The sequence below is a fragment of the Mirounga angustirostris genome, unplaced genomic scaffold, assembly GCF_029215605.1.
Source record: "Mirounga angustirostris isolate CCGP_5_RB_7025 unplaced genomic scaffold, mMirAng1.0.hap1 SCAF_11, whole genome shotgun sequence".
NCBI classification, from domain to species: domain Eukaryota; kingdom Metazoa; phylum Chordata; class Mammalia; order Carnivora; family Phocidae; genus Mirounga; species Mirounga angustirostris.
In genome coordinates, this window is record NW_026991719.1 from 1022836 (window position 1) to 1042156 (window position 19321).

At 54.0% G+C, this 19321-nt stretch overlaps 1 protein-coding gene across 1 annotated transcript in view; it reads right to left on the reverse strand.

Moving 5' to 3' along the window:
* Window positions 1–1626: 1626 nt before the first annotated feature.
* P2RY8 (P2Y receptor family member 8) overlaps window positions 1627–19321 on the reverse strand; it is a 43962-nt gene continuing 26267 nt past the window's right edge. The window contains exon 2 of the mRNA XM_045884756.3: window positions 1627–6488. Coding sequence (XP_045740712.1) covers window positions 5374–6450 — 1077 coding nt within the window. The 5' untranslated portion in view covers window positions 6451–6488 and the 3' untranslated portion in view covers window positions 1627–5373. The remainder of the gene's footprint in view (window positions 6489–19321) is intronic.

The window sequence follows — 19321 nt, forward strand, 5'->3', positions numbered from 1 at the left end:
ATTGTTTTGGGTATTTGGATTGGACCCTTTGTTGGAGATTGAGGTCAAAATGTGCCTAACTAGGGCTATTTGGATTTTGTCTCTCGCATGAGAGACAGGCGGTGCTCACCCAACCCATGGAGCAAAGAGGGAAGAATAGTGATAAATGTTACCACGTGGATGAACCCCGAATTGCCGTATTGAGAAAAAGCACCCCATGTGCTGTATGATCCCACTGATGCCACAGGGACAGAAAGGACACATCTACAGGAGCAGAAAGTGTATTGTGCGCTTGCTCGGGCTGGCTGTAGGGATGGAAAGCAAACGGGCATCGGACATCTTTTTGGGGTGATGGAAATGTCCCATAGCTGCATTGTGGTGTTTCTGGGACACCTCTACAAACGTATTAAATACCTGGTGAGCTGTGTGGTGGGTAAATGGTACCTTGATTCAACGGTGACAGGGGCGAAGCTGGAGGGACGTGATGGTCAGTCACACAAGCCACACACAAACGGACAAATGCTGCGTGATTCCATGTATATATGGGGCCCCTGGAGGCGTTACTTTGATAGGGACAGAGAGCAGATGGTGGGGGATGGGATGGTTCCTTGTTTCCTGGGGTCAGAGCTTCCGTTCGACATGACGAAGGATTCAGGACACGGATGTTGGGGACGGTGGCACAGCACCATGAATGTGTTTCATACCACTGACCCGCACACTCAAACGTGGTTAAAATGGTAAATTTTGTGTGTATGTATTTTACCACAATACAAAAAAATCGGAAGGAAAAGAAAAAAAAAAAGAATAGCTGGGTTGGGAAAGTTTACTTCTTCCACATTCAGCAATTCGGAGAGGCGACACTGGGCAGAAATCGATGTCTTTGTGTGACATTTCCCAATATACCTCATTTTAAGTATAGATATTTTCAAATATGCTCAAAGGAAAGAGAATTATAGAATGGAACCCCACATTCCTTTCACCCAGCTTCAAGCATTACCAGTGATCAGCATTCTGCCATTTTTCTTCCAGCCCCCCAAATTTGCATGCATGCCCATGTACATGCATATGTATGTATGTGTGTGTGTGTGCATGCATGGATGGATGCCCACGTGTGTGCATGTGTGCATATGGATACATTGTGTGCATGCATGTGTGTGCATGCATGTGTGTGCATGCATGGATGGATGCCCACATGTGTGCAGGCGTGCATATGGATATGTTGTGTGCACGTATGTGTGTGCATGTGTGTGTGCATGCATGGATGGATGCCCACATGTGTGCATGTGTGCATATGGATATGTTGTGTGCACGTGTGTGTGTATGTGTGTGTGTGCATGCATGGATGGATGGCCACATGTGTGCAGGCGTGCATATGGATATGTTGTGTGCACGTATGTGTGTGTATGTGTGTGTGTGCATGCATGGATGGATGGCCACATGTGTGCATGTGTGCATATGGATACGTTGTGTGCACGTGTGTGTATGTGTGTGTGCATGCATGAATGGATGCCCACACGTGTGCATATAGATACATTGTGTACACGTATGTGTGTGCACATGTGTGTGCATGAATGGATGCCTGCATGTGTGCATGCGTGTATATGGTTACATGATGTGCACGTGTGTGTGCATGTGTGTGCATGCACGGATGGATGCCGGCATGCATGCACATGGGTACATTGTGTGCATTTGTGCGTGATGGATGCCCGCATACCTGCGTGAATATGGGTACATGTGTGTGCATGCATGCATGTATGTGTGAGTATGCATGTGTTTGCTGTGGTATTTTAATCCAAGCATCAATCATCATATCATTAGACACATGAATATTTACACATGTATCTCTTACAAAAAAAGGATGTCTTTTTAAAGCCCCATCATCCGGGGCAACAAATCCGTGATTACTCCCCAAGCCCCATCCGTGTTGTGCTGCCCTGATTCATGCCGTGTGCTTCCAAGTAACCTGATTCCACCCTCTGTGGAGAGTGTTGGCATTGAAGATCCCGGGGGCTGGCTGGAGGGCATGTGCGATTCAAAGCAAGATGGGACATGTCTTTGGAAAGCAGGGGGCTCAGAGGTCAGAATGAGCAATGCGTTCACCTTCTGCACGGGGAAAAATCAGGGTTGGCATCAAGGATCATAAGTCTCGGGGTGCCCCTGCCTCTCCACGTGCAGCCAGGAGCTGAATCCCAGTATCACATCTTTTGAAGAAGTTCACATCCGTACGTACCCACACACGTGTATACTTTTATTTGCTACTTAGCAGGTGAACAGCTTGAGTTTCTGGGGAACGCACACACAGAGACAGACACAGCACACTACACTATTCGCGTGTTGAACTGGAAGCAAGACCAGTCCTGGCATTTCAGGCCCTAGGACAGACACCGTGGCATGAAGCTGGGACCTGTGCGTTGGGATCCCCAGCAACGGGAAAGACCCCGTGGGACTGCTTCCCTTCCCCCCCCACCCCCGCTCCGCTAACGTCCCATGCTGAGGCGCTGCCCGTTTACTGGACAGTGACACCGGAGACAGTCCCCTCTGTCACCCGAGGGCTCCAGGGGCCTGACATCTTGTGGAGGAGGATATTATGTAGACAGGCTTCCTCCAGAATCAAGGTGTGAGGCTCCTCACGGGCCGCCGAGGTGTTCTGTGCGGCTGGTTTGAGGTTTTCACAGCTTTTGTGCATCAGACGCACCGAGGCCCACGCCCAGAGTGTGGGTGGGGGTGTCTTGCTGGCTCAGGATTTCCGAGTCTGGATCCTACTGCCTCGACATTGCTTTCTAGGGTTTGGGTTTGGGAGAGTCAGGAAGAGATAGGGGGATGTGGCTCCTTCCCTGCAGAATTCGGGTCCTTGATGCCAGCCTTCTTGGAGTCACCTGTGCCTCCCCCAGGTAAATCCTTCGCCAGGTAAGTCTCAAGGGGTCTCTCTGAAGGGTCCCTATGGTGGCTCTGAACTCGGTGCACACAGCTGGGCATTCGGGACCAGTATGCTTGGACACTGTCCCCTGTGGGGACATTCTAGCTGCAAGGCGGAGGGCAATGATGATATGCGACCCCGGCGTGGCGTGGGGGGTGTCGAGGGGGACCCCCAAGGCTGACTCTCACAGTTCCCAAGGGCAAGCGTAGCATGCACTCACCTACTTTCCACCTGCACGTGCCTCTGCCCTCACCAGACATGCATGGGCACCGGGCAAAGCTAGGAACCCGAGTTTGATTCTAGGACCATGCACAGGGAAGGGGGCCTGGAGCCCCCCAGGCTGGTATCAGGGTCCACAGTTTATACACTGACCTCTGGGGTCCACAGCACGTAACAGGAAGCCGGAACCGTGCGTGCCTCTCCAGTTACTGTGCGCAGCGGGCGCCTCTGTGAAGGGTGGCCACCTGCATCATTTTCAGATTCCACGCGTGCACGTCACTGTGTGCATCGACAAGGGGAGAGGTCACCTCTCGGCCACGTGGTGTTGAGGACTGAGGAGCCCGTGGGTGAGAGTTCCAGCTGGGACTCCGGCCTTCTCTGTGCAAGCTGGAGACTTAAATCCACAGGGGATTCATCCCAGAGTCGGAGGGGATGCTGAGATCCAGGCGGGGCAGGGCCAAGCTCCCTCCAGAGGAGGCTCCAGGGGAGGGTCCTTCCTGCCTCCCAGCTTCTGGGGCTCCAGGTGTCCCTGGGCTGGTGGCCGCGTTCCCCCCCATCTCTTCACGTGGCTTCTCCTCTGTATCTCTGTCTCCTCTTCTGTCTTTTATAAGCACACCTGCCATTGGATTTAGGGCCACCCCGATCCAGGAGATCACATCCCAAGGTCCTGGGTGGACATGGGTTTGGGGTCACTATTCACTCTAGGACAGGTGTGTCTGTTTTCCTTCCACAGCAGTGATGGCAGGAGCAGATGCCCCCAGGGGCCCCTGGACGGCAGCTATCAATCTCCATCTGTATCTCGGACCTCCTGTGGGGAGGCTGCCTGCCCCGCAGCCGTTGCCCCTGAAGGCCCCTGAGCCCGAAGCCGTGCATCCCCTTGTGATGAAGAAAGCATCAGAAACTGCTGTTTCAGGCAAATCGCAGGCTCCTGGAAACGCACTGTTTTGGCATCCCGGACCCCGCGGGGATGCGGTTGCTTGTCTTCCTGAAGCACTATGCATATTGGGGCTGGCACGGCTGTGTCCTGCGCTCAGGAAGAGACAAGGAAGCCCCTGCCCGTGTGCTCAGGCGGCCAGTAGGCACAAAGGGGCCTTGGGCGCTGGTCTTCCCACAGGCTTGTGAGGTCCGCCGTCTTGCTGGGTGCCTGGGTCAGGCCAGGTGCACGAGGCCAACCTCACACCGTGGGAGGCCTTGCCTGTGACTCAGGGTTCTCCGCTGGGAGCAGGATGCAGAGACCCAGCCGGGGGGCACCTCGGGGCAAGCTGCACCCCGAATCATGTCAGGGAGAGCCCGGTTGCAGGTGCTGACAGCATCGTCCCTCACAGAACTCGGCCTCAGCAGAGTCTCATCTGCCTGGAGACCCTCCTCCCGCGTGGGGGGCCCGACCCTCCTCTCCTGCACGGATGTCGTTCCCATCTGGACATTGTGACATGTTGTAGAACGTGAGAGTCGAGGAACCCGAGTGACCAACCCCTTTGGAGGCCCTTGCAACGTTTGTTCCTGGGGGGACCAGGTGACATGGGCTGGGGGGTGGGGTAAGCCTGTGAGCTCCCACAGCACAGAGGCCAAAGGGGCCCATGCAGCCTCGCGGGGGTGAATCCCAGCGCACTCAGTGACCGAGGGCAGTGTGAGCACCAAGTACAGGCTGTGCCAGGCTGGGGAGCATCAGGTGTTAGCAGCGTCCCCGAGCGAGAGGCACAGAGAACCGGGCAGGCGGATGTTGCGGGTCGATGGGGACTCAGCTGGGCTGGCTGGGCGCTCTGCCTGGTCAGGCTGGGTGGTGATCCTCAGGGAGCAGGGCCAGTGCGCCTGGCACGCTGCGTCCTGTCCCGTTGCAGCGCGGGCTGTTCGGTGTCGGTGCGTCCCTGCGCCCTGCGGCCGTGTTGGGACACCCGACTCGAGCCCCCCCTGGGGACCCTGTCCATGCGCACGGACGCATTTGAGCGGCCCCCCCTGGGGACCCTGTCCATGCGCACGGACGCATTTGAGCGGCCCCCGCTGGGGACCCTGTCCATGCGCACGGACGCATTTGAGCGGCCCCCGCTGGGGACCCTGTCCATGCGCACGGACGCATTTGAGCGGCCCCCCCTGGGGACCCTGTCCATGCGCACGGACGCATTTGAGCGGCCCCCCTGGGGACCCTGTCCATGCGCACGGACGGACGCAGTAGCAGCGTCTGCAGGGGCAGGCGGGCGGGTAAGAGCACCGCCCCTTCGTCCCGCCCCTGTCCACCGCGCGCACTGCGGGGGGCGCGCGGCTCAGAACGCGCTCTCCTGCCTCCTGAGCGAGGGCCGGCTGGGCGCGTCGAGCCCGTCGCCGGGGCCGCTTGACATGGAGCGCGCCGACAGCGTCCGAGTGGAGAAGAGGGCGTCCCGGTGCGCGTCCCGGCCGCCGGCGGGCAGCCGCCCGTAGCCCAAGTACCTGCTCAGCCTTGCCTGGAACTCGCGGGACGCGAAGTAGTACACGAAGGGGTCCAGGCAGTTGTTGAGGCAGCTGAGGCACAGCGTGAGCTTGTACACGTGGTAGTAGCTGCCGCCCAGGAAGAGGCGGCTGACCACGTGCACCAGCAGGACGAAGTTGTTGGGCGCGAAGCAGGTGACGAAGGCCAGCAGAACCACGGCGGCCAGGCTGACGGCGCGGCGTCGCTGGCCGCGGCCGTGCACGTCGGCCGCGCGCAGCAGGGTCAGGATGGTGGCCGTGTAGCACGCCACGGTGACCACGAACGGGATGAAGAAGAGCACGATGAACAGCGTGAAGAGGAACATGGCCCACATGGCCACGCTGGGCAGCATGGTGGACTTGAGCACGTCGAAGCAGGTGACGATGCCCAGCGCCTCCACGGTGTAGGTGAGGTCGGTGCGCGCCAGCGGGGACAGCGCGCCCAGGAGTACGAGCCAGACGCAGGCGCACGCGGCCACCGCGTAACGTCGCCGGCGCCAGCGCGCGGAGGCCAACGGGTACACCACGCCCAGGAAGCGCTCCACGCTGATGCAGGTCATGGTGAGGATGGACGAGTACATGTTGGCGTAGAAGGCCACGGTGACCACGTTGCAGAGCACCTCCCCGAACACCCAGTGGTTCCCGTTGCAGTGGTAGTAGATCTGGAAAGGGAGCACGCTCGCCAGCATCAGGTCCGTGACGCTCAGGTTGATCATGAAGATCACCGACGGCGACTTGGGCCCGATGTGGCAGCACAGCACCCACAGCGAGAACAGGTTGCCGGGGATGCTGACCAGCGCCACCAGCGAGTACACGACGGGCAGCACCACGGCGATGGTCGGGTCCCGCAGCATCAGGATGGTGGCGTTGTCAGGACGCGTCACGTTCATATCCATCCTGCTCCTGCACCTGCTGCGCGCGCGCGCGCGCGGGCCTGGAAGGCAAGGGGCACCCGGGTGAGGAGGGGAGCACAACGGGGCTCCCGGCCGGCCTCGCTCGCTCGCCTCCCCCGCTGTCCCGCACACTTGTGCGCAGCTGGCGCGGTCCACCCGTGGCACGGAGCGGAGCGGAGGCGCGCTAAATCCTGCGAAGCTGCGTCACACCCAGACGCCTCCCGTGCGCCAGGACACCGGGCGCTTGCTTGGACAGTCGCGCCCTTCCTGCTCCTTGGAAGCGCAGGGAGCGTGCTGCAAGCTAGGGTGCAGCGGCTTCATCGTTGGGGCCAGGAGGAAGCCAGGGGAGACGTGCAACACAGTTGCGAGGTTACAGAGTTGCCAAGGCGCTAACCCGGTTTCCAGCTGCAGAAGTTTCTCCGCGACCCCTGGAAGGTGGAGGGAGTCACCCCGGGTCCCCCTCCTCCCCGCCCCGCCCCCATCCTATCACTGGCTACTGTACCTGGCCACACGGGGGCGCTGTGCCGCCAGCGCTGAAGTCCCAGTAGGTCCATCCCTGTCACCCTGTGCCTGGCCTCCTGCTTTCTTCTGCCTCGCGCTTGGACACCCCAGCTTGGGTGGGACAGAACCAGCCCGGTTCTGTCTTGCTCACCTGCAGCTGAGGCCCCAATCTTGGGGTGCCCACTGGGGGGTGGCCACCCTTTAGCGATGGGGGGACTTTGGAGGCCCTGATGGGGGATCTGGGAGGGCCCCACGCAGACCACGCAGGAAGTCCCCTGTTCCGTCGCCAATGGCCCCCCAGCCCCCTCTACCCATGCATTTAAGTGCATGACCACAGGTGCAGGGAAGAGTGCACCCACTTGTCACATGGTTGTTTCACAGCTCTGTTTCAAGGTAACAACCCCCACGCACCTGCTTCAAGGTACAAAACCTATGCACCTGTCCCAACGACCCCCCCCCCACACACACACACATGTCTCCAGTGTGGTTTGAAAACCCCATAGCCCTCCCAGCCTCCCAGGTACAGGAACCCAGACGCCCAGGTAGGCAGCCCTCTCTGGCTGGGGCAGACGGAGTACCTGACCGGTCTCCACATTGCCATCTGGGTCTTATCTCTGTTTCGTACTCTTGATTTCCTGCCTTAGGTCCCGTGGCTTTCCCCAAACAGACTATGGGCTCTTTGGGGTGGGGTTATGAAATCATCTGAATATATACCAAGAGTGGAGGACACGGCAAACTCTGGGAGTTTTGCTTATCCAAGTTTTCGGGAAACAGTGATTGGGTTTATTTATTTTGGTCCTGGGCCAGGGCACCCCGGTCAGGCCCCACCTGTGCCGTTTCTGTGAGCTGGGGCCGACCAGGCAGGGCTGACCCCCGTGGAGGTCTGCCTGCCAAAGGTGGGGGTGGCGCGTGCACTGGGTAGAGCCGCAAAGCAGTCTTGTGCATGCTGGTGGAGCCCAGGGGCGCAGGAGAGAGAGTGTGCCTGTGCTGGGGAAGGAAGGGTGTGTCCTGGGGTGAGGTCAAGTCCCCCTGGAGTGCTGGCCGATGTGTCCACGCGGCTTGACTACAGCCTCCATCTCTGCATTGGGTGCACATGCGAGCGTGTCTGTGAAGGGGCTTCGTAGGTGCGGCTCCAGAACACCAGCAGCTGCCTTGAAGTAAAGACGCGACGCTCTAATCCTGTGGTGGGCCTTGTCTAATCAGGGGAAGGCCTGAAAAGCAAACACTGAGCCTTCCCAGGGAAGGTGTTCTGCCCCCAGGCTGCAGGGCCCGCTCTCTCCTGAGTCTGCAGCCTGCCCACCTGCCCCATAGATTTCAGGCTCACCGGCCCCACAATGGTGTGAGCCCAATTCCTTGATGTACGGTTTTTTGTATCTGTTTCTATATGTGCGTGTGTGTTTATATACATACACACATATGTTCTATTGCGTGTATTTATACAAATATCCTACTGTGTATGCAGTCACTGCATATAGATGCATACGTGTTGTATATGTATGTATATATACGCACATCCTATTGCACATTTATTCTCTCTCATATATATGCATGTGGATATACACACAACCTACTACGTGTTTATACGCCTGGAGATGGACGTGCTGACGGCCTCAGGCCGCCGCCCCCGGCCCTGCTCACACTGTGATTGCACAGGAGCTCCTGTGATTGCTCGGGTCATGGTAACTTCTCTGTATGGCCGGCACTGCACGGCACAGGGCCCCTCGCCCATTCCCTGGTCCCCACCGCCATGCCCGGAGGTGGTGAGGCGGGCGTCAGGGTCACATCTTACAGATGGGGGCTCAGAGGTTGCAAGAGGGGTGAGCATAGAGCCGGGGCTTGGATGGGCCCAGAGCGTGCAGCATGTCCTCAAGCTTTGGTGTTCTTGTGGACCATGAGCCTCCGCACCATTATACTGATGGCCTCGGGCCGGGACGCCGAGCAAGCTGTTCTGGTTCTGGCCGGTTCTGTCCTCTTTCGGCAAGCCTCATTGCTTCCGGCTATCTGCACCTGCCGCTGGTCTTTTCCTGGGAGGGGGGGTTGGATATCATTCCTTGGGAGGAGGGCCTGGGGCTCGGGCGGCAGGTGCCAAGGCCCATTCTCCCGAGCTTTGCCGGCTTGAGATGCGGACGTGGATTCCTGCTTGCTGTTCTGCAGGGGGCTGAGTCTGTGGGCTCCCCACTTGCAAGATGTGGGGCTCCTGAGAGCAGCGCGTGGGGCTCAGGGTGGCCTCTTGGTAGCTCAGGACTCCCCCATGCAGACGGGAGCCCCAAAGACGCCCTCGGCTCCCCGGGCAGGCCCCACGGCGACCTGCCTCACCCCGACGCCAGCTAGCCTGGGCGTTGGCCGTTTCGTCCTAGGGGACGGCGTGTCCACCAGCACAACGTGCAGGGTCCACATGGCAGAGAGGCTGGCACACTGCCTTCAAAGCCCTTGCAGATTTCCACCCACCGCCCTGAGCGGGCGTTTCTTCCTGCCTCGAGGACCTGCCACCGTCCGCCGGCAACAGAGAGGTTCCTCAAACCGGTTTAAAAATGGCCCCGAGTTTCAGTTTGAGTGGGATGCTTTCTGTTCCACTAAAGCGTGCTCAGGTGTGCATCCTACAGTTACCCCGGGGCGGCCTCTGTCCACGCTGGGGTGTCAGGGGCCGGACAGAGGGATACATGCTCTTTGGGGTCCCCAGGGGTGCCACGGAGGGACACACGTGGGGGGCAGACGCCAAGATCGTGCAGGGTGCAGAGAGGGCGAGTGGGGACGTTGCTGTTTGCTCTGGGGACGTGTCCGCTGCAGGGGGCTGAGCGGATGTCCTGGAGCCCACAAGCATCGGCAGGAAAGCGATCGACCTGTGCGGGACGCTGCCCTGGTGTTCCCAGCACAGAGCAGCCCTGGAGGGGGCAACTGTTTCCATTTCTGCTCATGGAGCGAGGGACGTGGGGATCTATTGTCCCCCCCCCCCCCCCCGCAGGTGGCTGCTTGTTAGCCGCACGTATTTGCATGCTGTGTGGCCCTTTTGAAAGCAGACGTGCGTGGCAGGTGGTGGGAGGAACAGAGGCTCGGTGAAGCAGTCCCCCTGCCCGCCGGCCCCTGCGTCCCCATGAGTCACCTCTGGAGAGCACTCAGCCCTCTCTGCACTAGCCCAGCCCCAGCTGCGGCCCGGGGCGTTTGGGCCTCCACGGGGCATGGCCGCCCACTGAGCGGCATGGGTGATTAATAAAGAAATCAGCTCTGGCATGCTGGTCTGAGCTCTGAGGCGGCGAGTGGTGGGGTGGGGAAGTGTATGAACGGGCGAGCGGAGGGGGCTCTTGCAGAGGGACGCGGCTGGGACCGCCTGTCACCCTCTGCCTCACAGGAAATGCATGCTGGTCTGAGCGCACGGCGGTGGGCGAATGCCCTCCTGTCTGGGACGGCTGTATGCGCCTCGTTTTTTTGGCTCTTCACACCTTTATTGAGACCTCATTTACATATTGTCAAGTTCAGCCGTTTAAAGTGGACAATTCTGCGGTTTTGAATATGTTCGCAGATGTGCAGACATCGGCATAATGCCGTCCCAGAACGTTGTGAGCCGCCCTAAAGGAAATCCTGCACACTGGAGCGCCGGCACCCCCATTCCCCTCTGGGCCCCAGCCCCATTCCTCCCGGACCCCAGACCCCAGGTGGCCATGCATCGACTTCCCGTCTCTGCGGACGAGCCTGTTCCGAACATTTCACGGACACGGGATCACACACTCTGTGGCCTGGGGCGTCTGCTAGAGCCTCGTGCCTTCAAGGTCCATCCACTGGGCAGCGGGTGTTAGACCTTTGGTCCCTTTTATGGCTGAGTCTTATTCCCCCGTGAGGAAGGGCCCCATATGGTTTATCCATCCCTCCGTGCATGGACACTAGGGTTGTTTCTGCTTTTTGGCGATTGTGAACAATGCTGTTGATCTTGCACCCAGCGCCGGACCCCATACTTGGGGGCTCCCGGCACTGAGCACGGGGGTCCTTTGGGCTCAGTTGAGGTGGGGCTTCCTCAGGGGTCAGAAGGCAGCCGGCGAAGAGCAGCGGGGACTCAGGCTCATGAGTGCTCCTTCTGGGTCCCCGCGTCTTCTCTCACGGTCAGGTCTCGTGTTTCCTGCGTGCTGGGGGCTGTCCCAGGTGCTGAGCTCCCCGTGGGGACAGGAAACCATGAGCCAGCCCCCTGCACTGTGGGCTGGTCTCCCTTCTGGTGTCTTGGGTTTTTGTGGTGCTTTGTTATGGCGGCCCTGGGAGACTCCGACGGCCCCCACCCAATGCCACGGCGTTGGAGACGCGGTGCTGTTGGAGAATGCAGATGGGACGTGCCTTTAGTCACGTCGGAGAATGTTCAGTCACTGGGCACGCACGGGCTGAGCTCCCAGCAGCTGTGCCCACATGAGCAGAGCACGGGCAAGACTCCACTTCTCTTGGGGTGTTGTCACCAGACTCAGATGCTGGGCCGAGCTGAGCTTGGTTCACCGGCCTCCAGACGTGGGCAGCGCGGATATCTGGCAGCACTGAGAGTGCCCAGTGTGGTGTCCCCACCTGGACCTTCGGTCTCCTCTTTGACTGTGATCCTCAGAGGGTTGCTGTGATATGGGGTGACCCAATGAAGGGGAAACACTTTGTAAACCGTGCTGTGCTCTGTAAATGTTGTTAGCTAGACCAGCAACTGTACAAATGTCCTGGAGCAGTTCTAACAAGTGACCACAACCTGGGGGCTCCAACCATGGGAATCCATCCTCCTCCCAGCTCTGGAAACCGGAAGTCTGAGATCCAGGCGCATCAGGGCTGCTGAGATCCAGGTGGGGCAGGACCACTGAGATCCAGGTGGGTCAGGGCCATGCTCCCTCTCGAGGCTCCAGGGGACGGTCCTTCCTGCCTCTTCCAGCTTTTGGGCTCCAGGTGTTCCTGGGCTCATGGCCGCATCCCTCCCATCTCTGCCTCCATCTTCACGTGGCTTCTCCTCTGTGTCTCTGTCTCCTTTTCTGTCCCTTACAAGGACACCTGCCACAGGACTTAGGGCCACTCTGATCCAGAATGATCTCATCTCAGATCCTTCATTAATCACATCTGCAAAGACCCTATTTCCCAACAAATCACATTCCTAGGTTCTGGGGGCCATGTGTTTTGGGGACCCCCCCACTCAGCCCACTGCAGGACGTGTCAAGGAGGAGAATATTCCTAAGAACGCTTTGTAGTGTTTTCTGGTTCCCTTGCCTTCAATGAACAGACAGAACCAATAAGCGTCCATCAGGACTGGCTTCTCCTGGGGTGTCATCAGAATGAGAGCCACCCCCCTGAGACCCTCCATCCAGCCAGCTGCAGCTGACCCTCAGTGCATCCCAGGGTGATGCTCCCAGCAACAGCGATATCCCCACCAGTGCCGAGGGATGTTCTTGGAGAGAAGACTCCCCAGGATGCCCAGCCAGCAGAGGTGGAGGCAGCAAGACTGTGGTTTGGAATCTGACCTTGACACTCAGAAGTTCTGGCCATTCACACATGGGCTCCAGGAAGCTGTGCACCCCGATCATCAGCCTCATCTGGGAGACCGCCTTCTTGCCCACAGCCCCAGGACTTGGCCAATGTTTGTTATGCGACCCAGCAGAGGAAGCTGCATTGGGTTTTCTGGTCAACTGTGGGCAACTCACTAAAGACACAAGAAAGTCTGTGGTTGTCATGAACTGAAATGTGCCTCCCCCAAGCCTGTATGCTGAAGTCCTAATTCTCCATACCTCAGAATGTGACCTTACTTAGAAATAGAGACTTTGCAAGTTGTTAAATTAAGAGGAAGTCATACTGGAGCAGGAGGGGACCTGACTCCAGAATGCCTGGCGTCCTTACAAAAAGGGGAAATTTGGACACAGACGGGCACGTGGGGAGGAGGCCACGTGAAGATGGAGACAAAGACAGGGTGATGCTCCTACAAGTCAAGGAACACCCAGGATTGCCAGCAACCACGAGAAGACAGAACAGGAATGAAACAGACTCTCCCCGAGATGCTCCAGAGAGAACCAGTCCTGCTGACACCTTGGTCTCAGACTCTGGTGCCCAGAGATAAGAGAGAATACATTTGTGCTGTTTCAGCTCCCAGTTTGGGGTAATTTGATACAGCAAATTTCCAGGAAACTAATGCACACACACACACACACACAAAAGAGGGAAGGCGTTTCATTGACACACTCCGTCAAGCTAAAGAATGATAGGAACCATGATCATTCTACATTAAAGAAAGGGAAGAGCCTTCAAGAAAAGATAAGGCATGAAAAGAGCAGGATTGCAAGGTAACAGAGAGAGGTGAGGAGCCCACCCACAGGCTCAGGAGCTGCATGGAAGAGGACAGAAACATTTTGATTATTGATTCAGAAAAAGGACAGGTCTCTTGGACGGATAAAAGTACTGGAGGGGTGACAATACATATAGCTCGGGGGTAAGGGTTCTCACCTGGGATACTTTGCTAGACCCACCAGGGGACACTTGGCAACATCTGGAGACAGTTTTGGTTGTCACTACTGGGTGGGGATGGGGTGATACTGCTGTCTGGTATATGGAGACCAAGAATGCTGCTCAACATCTTACAGTGCATAGGACGTCCCATCCCAGAGTCATCTCTCTATCTATTCATCTGGCCATCCCTGTCTCCCTTCCTCTCTCCATCCATCCAACCATCCATCTGTCCATCCGTCCGTCCATCCATATCATCTATCTATCTATCTATCTATCTATCTATCTATCTATCTATCTATCTATCTATCTATCTATCTATCTATCTATCCATCTATCCATCTGTATCATCTATCTATCTATCTATCTATCTATCTATCTATCTATCTATCTATCTATCTATCTATCTATCTATCCACCCACCCATCCATCTATCCATCCACCCATCCACCTATATCTTGTATCTATCTATCTATCTATCTATCTATCTATCTATCTATCACCGATCTATCATCTATCGATCGATCCATTCACCTATTCATACATTCATCCACCCACCCATCTTTTAATTTTGTTGGCGGTGTTTCATGTTGCATTAACATTTTATATCTTTATGTCACAGGATCTTTCCCATGATGTCTTCTGTATTATGTCTTATATCTTTTCCATTCTGTAACTATAAACTATTCTCCTCCCTCTTTTCTGAGTGCTTCCACAGCTTTTTAGTTTCCAATTGTCATCCTCAGGCTGTTGCCCAAGCTGTCTTGTAATTGTCATGGCAATCATGTCATCACGCCTGCTCTTAACCCAGGCCTAGTGTCTGCTGAGTAAATGTATGAATGATCGGATCTAAGAAAACACAACATAAGATCAGAAGCTCTTGGAAACTAATGGTACCTGAGAGATCCCTGAGCTCACTCACCCATCTGAGCTTGACTGTTCCCCCAGCTGAGGTTGTAAGCCCTCGCCTTAACCTGCCATGGCTTGTGTGGGATAGAGGAGAGATACCTCCAATCCCAACACCTCCTTACGAGATGTGGATATTGACAAATTGATCCTAGAGTTTACCTGGAGAGGCAAAAGACTTAGAATAACCAACGCAATACTGAAGGAGAATAACAAAGTTGGAGGACTGACTAACACTATTCGACTTTGTGACTTACTATAAAGCTACAGCAATGAAGATAGCGTGGTATTGGCAGAACAATGGACAAATAGACCGATGAAATGGAATGAGAGCCCAGAAACAGCCCCATAAATATAGTCAACTGATCTTTGACAAAAAAAGCAAGGTTGATATACTGGAGCAAAGACAGTTTCTTCAACATACTGATGGAACAACTGGACATGCACAAACAAAACCCCAAAACCAAAAAAACCGCCCCCAAAAAACCAAGCATCTAGACAGAAACCTTATATCCTTCACAGAAAATGAACTCAAAATGGGTCACAGACCCAAGTGTAAAAATGCAAAAGTATAAAACTTCTCCAGATTAACATAGAACAAAATCTAGATAATCTTGGGCATGGTGATAACTTTTTAGACAGCACGCCAAAGGCACGATGCATGAAAAAAAAATAATGGATAAGCCGGATTTCATCAAAATTAAAAACTTCTGCTCTGGAAAAGACAATGTCCAGAGCACGTGAATACAAGCCAGAGACGGAGAGAAGATATCTGCCAGACACACATCTAAAATATGTGTATCTGAAATATACAAAGAACTGTTAAAACTCAACCATAAGAGAACAAACAGCCCCATCTGATTATTGATTCAAGTCAAAAGATCTGAACTGACAGCTCACCAAAGAAGACATAACGGATGGCACAGAAGCCTGTTGAAAGGTACCACCCGTGGTGTGTCATCAGGGAAATGCACGTTAGTGCCACAATGAGATACCACGATGAGACGGGTATCGGTATGACTGGGGTCTAAAAACACCGCCAACAACCAATGCTGGTAAGGATGTGGAACGGTTCTCCGTCCACGAGGGGCCGTCCAAAGGGGGCCTTTGCATCACCGGTGTCCTCCTGGTCACCTTGCAGCCTGTCACGGCATCTTCTTTAAGTATGACAGGATATCACCAACGCCTCCATGCCTCAAGGTCCTTGACCGTTGTAGACCCGAGTCATCCATTACCGCTGCGTCACCTCTGATTGAACACTCTGCACTTCAAAGAGGTGGCAGAGCAGTAGTCATGGGGACAGCTGGTGGACGAGGCTGGGGGTGGGGGACGGAGGGCCCGTCCCTCTGCTCAGATCACAGTGCAAGAATCCTTCCCTCTATGCACACAGGCGCACGTGATGGTCTTACCGCTCTCTGTTCTCCTATTTCCCTCTGCATTGCACAACCCGAGTGCACTGTAAATGACGGATGATTTGCATGCCAGTTGTCTGTCTAAACGTGTGTGGAGTGTGCAGATTTTAATCTCCGCCTCCTGTAAGACAGCAGCCACGATCGCGGTTCCTTGCCTTCTGCGTCTTTTTCCTGGAGTGGGTCACAACCAAAGGGCTACCTCACCAACCAGAGACCAGATTCTCTGAAGTGCAACAAGCCCCTTGCTTTCTGTTTGCATTACATTGTTGGGGTTTTTTTTTTTTTTCCATTTTCAAGCTGCACCCCCTATGCACATGTTCCTCAGCAGTTCTGAGGGGCACCTGTCAAAGCAGCTTCTGTCTGTAAGGCAGGAAGCCACCGCGTGCCGGCATTAATTAACGTGAACAGCCATTCTGTGAAAGAAAACCCAGCCGGCCTGGGGGTTGGGGACCTGCTGGGAAATAGCAGTTTGCAAGCAACACATAACAGGAATTTCAGGCACCTCCACCACGAAGGAAACAGAAGGGCAACCGCGTGAATACGTTGGCGAGATCTGCAGAAGGAGTCGATGGAGAGAGGGGCGGGTAGGTCCACAGTCAACGTACTACAGCTGGCCTCTTTTCAAAGATAGCAATTCGAATCTCTTCTCTAGGTTAATATATCGACGTGCCATGTAATAGTTTAACTACAGCTGGGTTCATTGTCCTCATTCAGTTTCTACCAAAGAGAAAACAGCCCAAAGGAACGTTTGAGGAGAGGCCAAGGCATCCCGATTGTCTCGCACCTGCTTGAACCTGAGGATGGGCCCCTTCCCTTGTCCTCTTGATTCCAACCCCCCGGGGACAGGAGCTGTTCAGTGTGAAATGCCCTGGGCAAACCCATTTTCCTGTTTTCCAGATAGTGTTTAAACCTCTCTCTTGTTGATGCAAAGAGTTCCCCCAACATGCTGATGAAGACAGACAGACGTGCATCTACAGGTGATGTCAGGAAGTGCTTGGGTTCTAGAGAAGGGTCTTTTTAAAAGGGGCATCATATATGTGTGCAGATCAATACATAGACAATAGAGACAGGTAGATGACTGATGAAACATAGGTTTAGACAGGTAAATAGATAGATGATACATACAGTTAGTTGGATGGATGCATAGGTAGAAGATTGATAAGTAGATGGATAAATAGATGATAGATAGATGATAGATATATAGATGGTAGGTAGATACATAATAGATAAATAGATAGATAGGGAGATAGATATGATGAGGTGGATGGATGGATGGGCATGCAGATGGGTGGATGGATGGATAGGTAGATAACAGATATAGATGGGCAGATGGATAGATAAATGGATGGGTAGATAGATGATAAATGGGTGGATAGTTAGACAGATATAAGATAGATGATAGGTATAGATAGATAAATAGATGACAGATACAGATGGGCAGATAGAGAGATAAATGGATGGATAGATAGATGGATAGTTAACAGATAGATATAGATGGACAGATGGATGGATAATGGATGGATGGATGATGGATGATGGGTGGATGGATAGACAGACAGATATACATGTACAGAGGGTAGATGGATGGATGGATAGATAGATGATTGATGGACCTTGGGTGTAGCTTGATACGTAGATGATAGACAGATAGACATAAATGGTTAGGTGGATGGATTGTCTAGATAAATGGATGAGAAGGTGAAGCACATTTGCTTCAAATATTTCCCCTTGCTTGCCTCGTTTCAACGTATAATTCATCATTCTGCTTAAGAAAGACCTTGCTTGTTAACTAAAACTCATCTGCTCCAAGCCCCCCATCCACAGTTAAAATTTATATGAAATTAGATGTTTACTTTATTGTTTCATCAAAGAAGCAGTGTCTTAAAATGAATGGAAGGAAGACTGTGGTGACTTGGGGGTGGGGGAGGGGGAAATCCCCTAAATGGACACATTTACATTTTTTTCCGTGCCCTGCAGTGTGTCCATGGAGGCTTGATGGCCTGGTGATGAGCAGCCTAGCCTTGGGTAGGGGGGTTGGTTAGCAAGACCTGGGTTCAAGTCCCAGCTCTTTCAGTGGGAGCTGGATGGCCTCGGGCAGGGACCTCCCTCTGTGAGCCCAGTTTCCACCATGGAAGATGGGACAGTATTGCTTTCCTGTGGCTATGGCAACACGTGACCACAAGTTGGGGACTTAAAACAATGGAAACTTTCTGTCCCAGCTCTGGAGGCCAAAAGTCCCAAATCAAGGTGTCAGCAGGGCTGGTTCTTTCCGAAGGAGGGTTCAATGAAAAGTGAGTTCTTCCTCAAGTAGGATGGTGAACTGTGCATTGAAATGAGGCAATGGAGGGCAAAATATTCCATGTGAATGTTCCCACCCACCTATCTAGACTGTCCATGCACCTATCCATCTATATCTGTTATCTATCACCTACCTACCTATCTATCTATCTATCTATCTATCTATCTATCTATCTATCTATCTATCTATCTATCTATATCATTCTATCCATCCACCCACCCAATCTATGTATCTGTGTATCTATGTATCTATCATCTCCATCCATCCATCCATCCATCCATCCATCCATCCATCCATCCATCCATCCATTTATCTATCCATCTGTCCATCTATGTGTATCTGTTTATCTATCTATCTATCTATCTATCTATCATCTATCATCTATCATCTCTACCCATTCATCCATCCATCCATCCACTCAATCTATGTATCTGTGTATCTATGTATCTATCTATCATCTCCATCTATGCATCATTCATCATCCATTCTATGTATGTATGTATCCATCTATCACTTAGCAGTTTTGCTCCTGCATAAACCCCAAGAGAAATGAAGATATATGTCCACGCACAAGCATGTACATGCATGTGCATAACAGCACTATTCAAAGCAGCCAAAAGGTAGAAACAACCCACATTTCTATCAACGGATGGATGCATAAGCAGAAGATGGTCCATGCATACAAAGGAATATTACTCAACCATGAAAAATGAGTGAAATTCTGACACCTGCTACGACATAATCGGACCTTGAATACACAACACTCAGGGAGGGAGGCAGACATTAAAGGCCACATTCTGTGTGATGCTATTTAGGTGAAATGTCCAGAAGGGGAAACCCACAGAGAGAAAGCAGATTGGTGGTCACCTGGGGCTGCAGAGAAAGATGGGGAGGGGACTGCATTGGGGAGACGGGGTCTCCTTGTGGGGCGACGAGAATCTTCCCAAATTAGATAGAGGTGGTGGTTGCACGACGTTGTGAATGTACTAAATGCCCCCTGAATTGTTTACTTTTAAAGGGTTGATCGTGTGCTGTGTGAATTCTAACTCCGTAAAAAAAAAGGGCCTCGGGGATCGCGGCGGGGAAAAAGCCTGAAGACATTTTTGTTGAACTTCCCCGTGTTCTAGCGGGCTCGCACGCCCCCGTGTCCTCCTGGCTCCCTGCTCACCCCAGCTTCTGAGACTTCCCTCCCTTTGTCTCCAGCGTCCCCACCCCTGCGGGCCCGGCTGGGGTGTCTGGAGCTGGACACCCACGTCTCCTGGCCTGTGGTTCCCATGGCCAATTGAACCCATGGCGGGGCCAGAGTAAAGAGGAAGGGGTG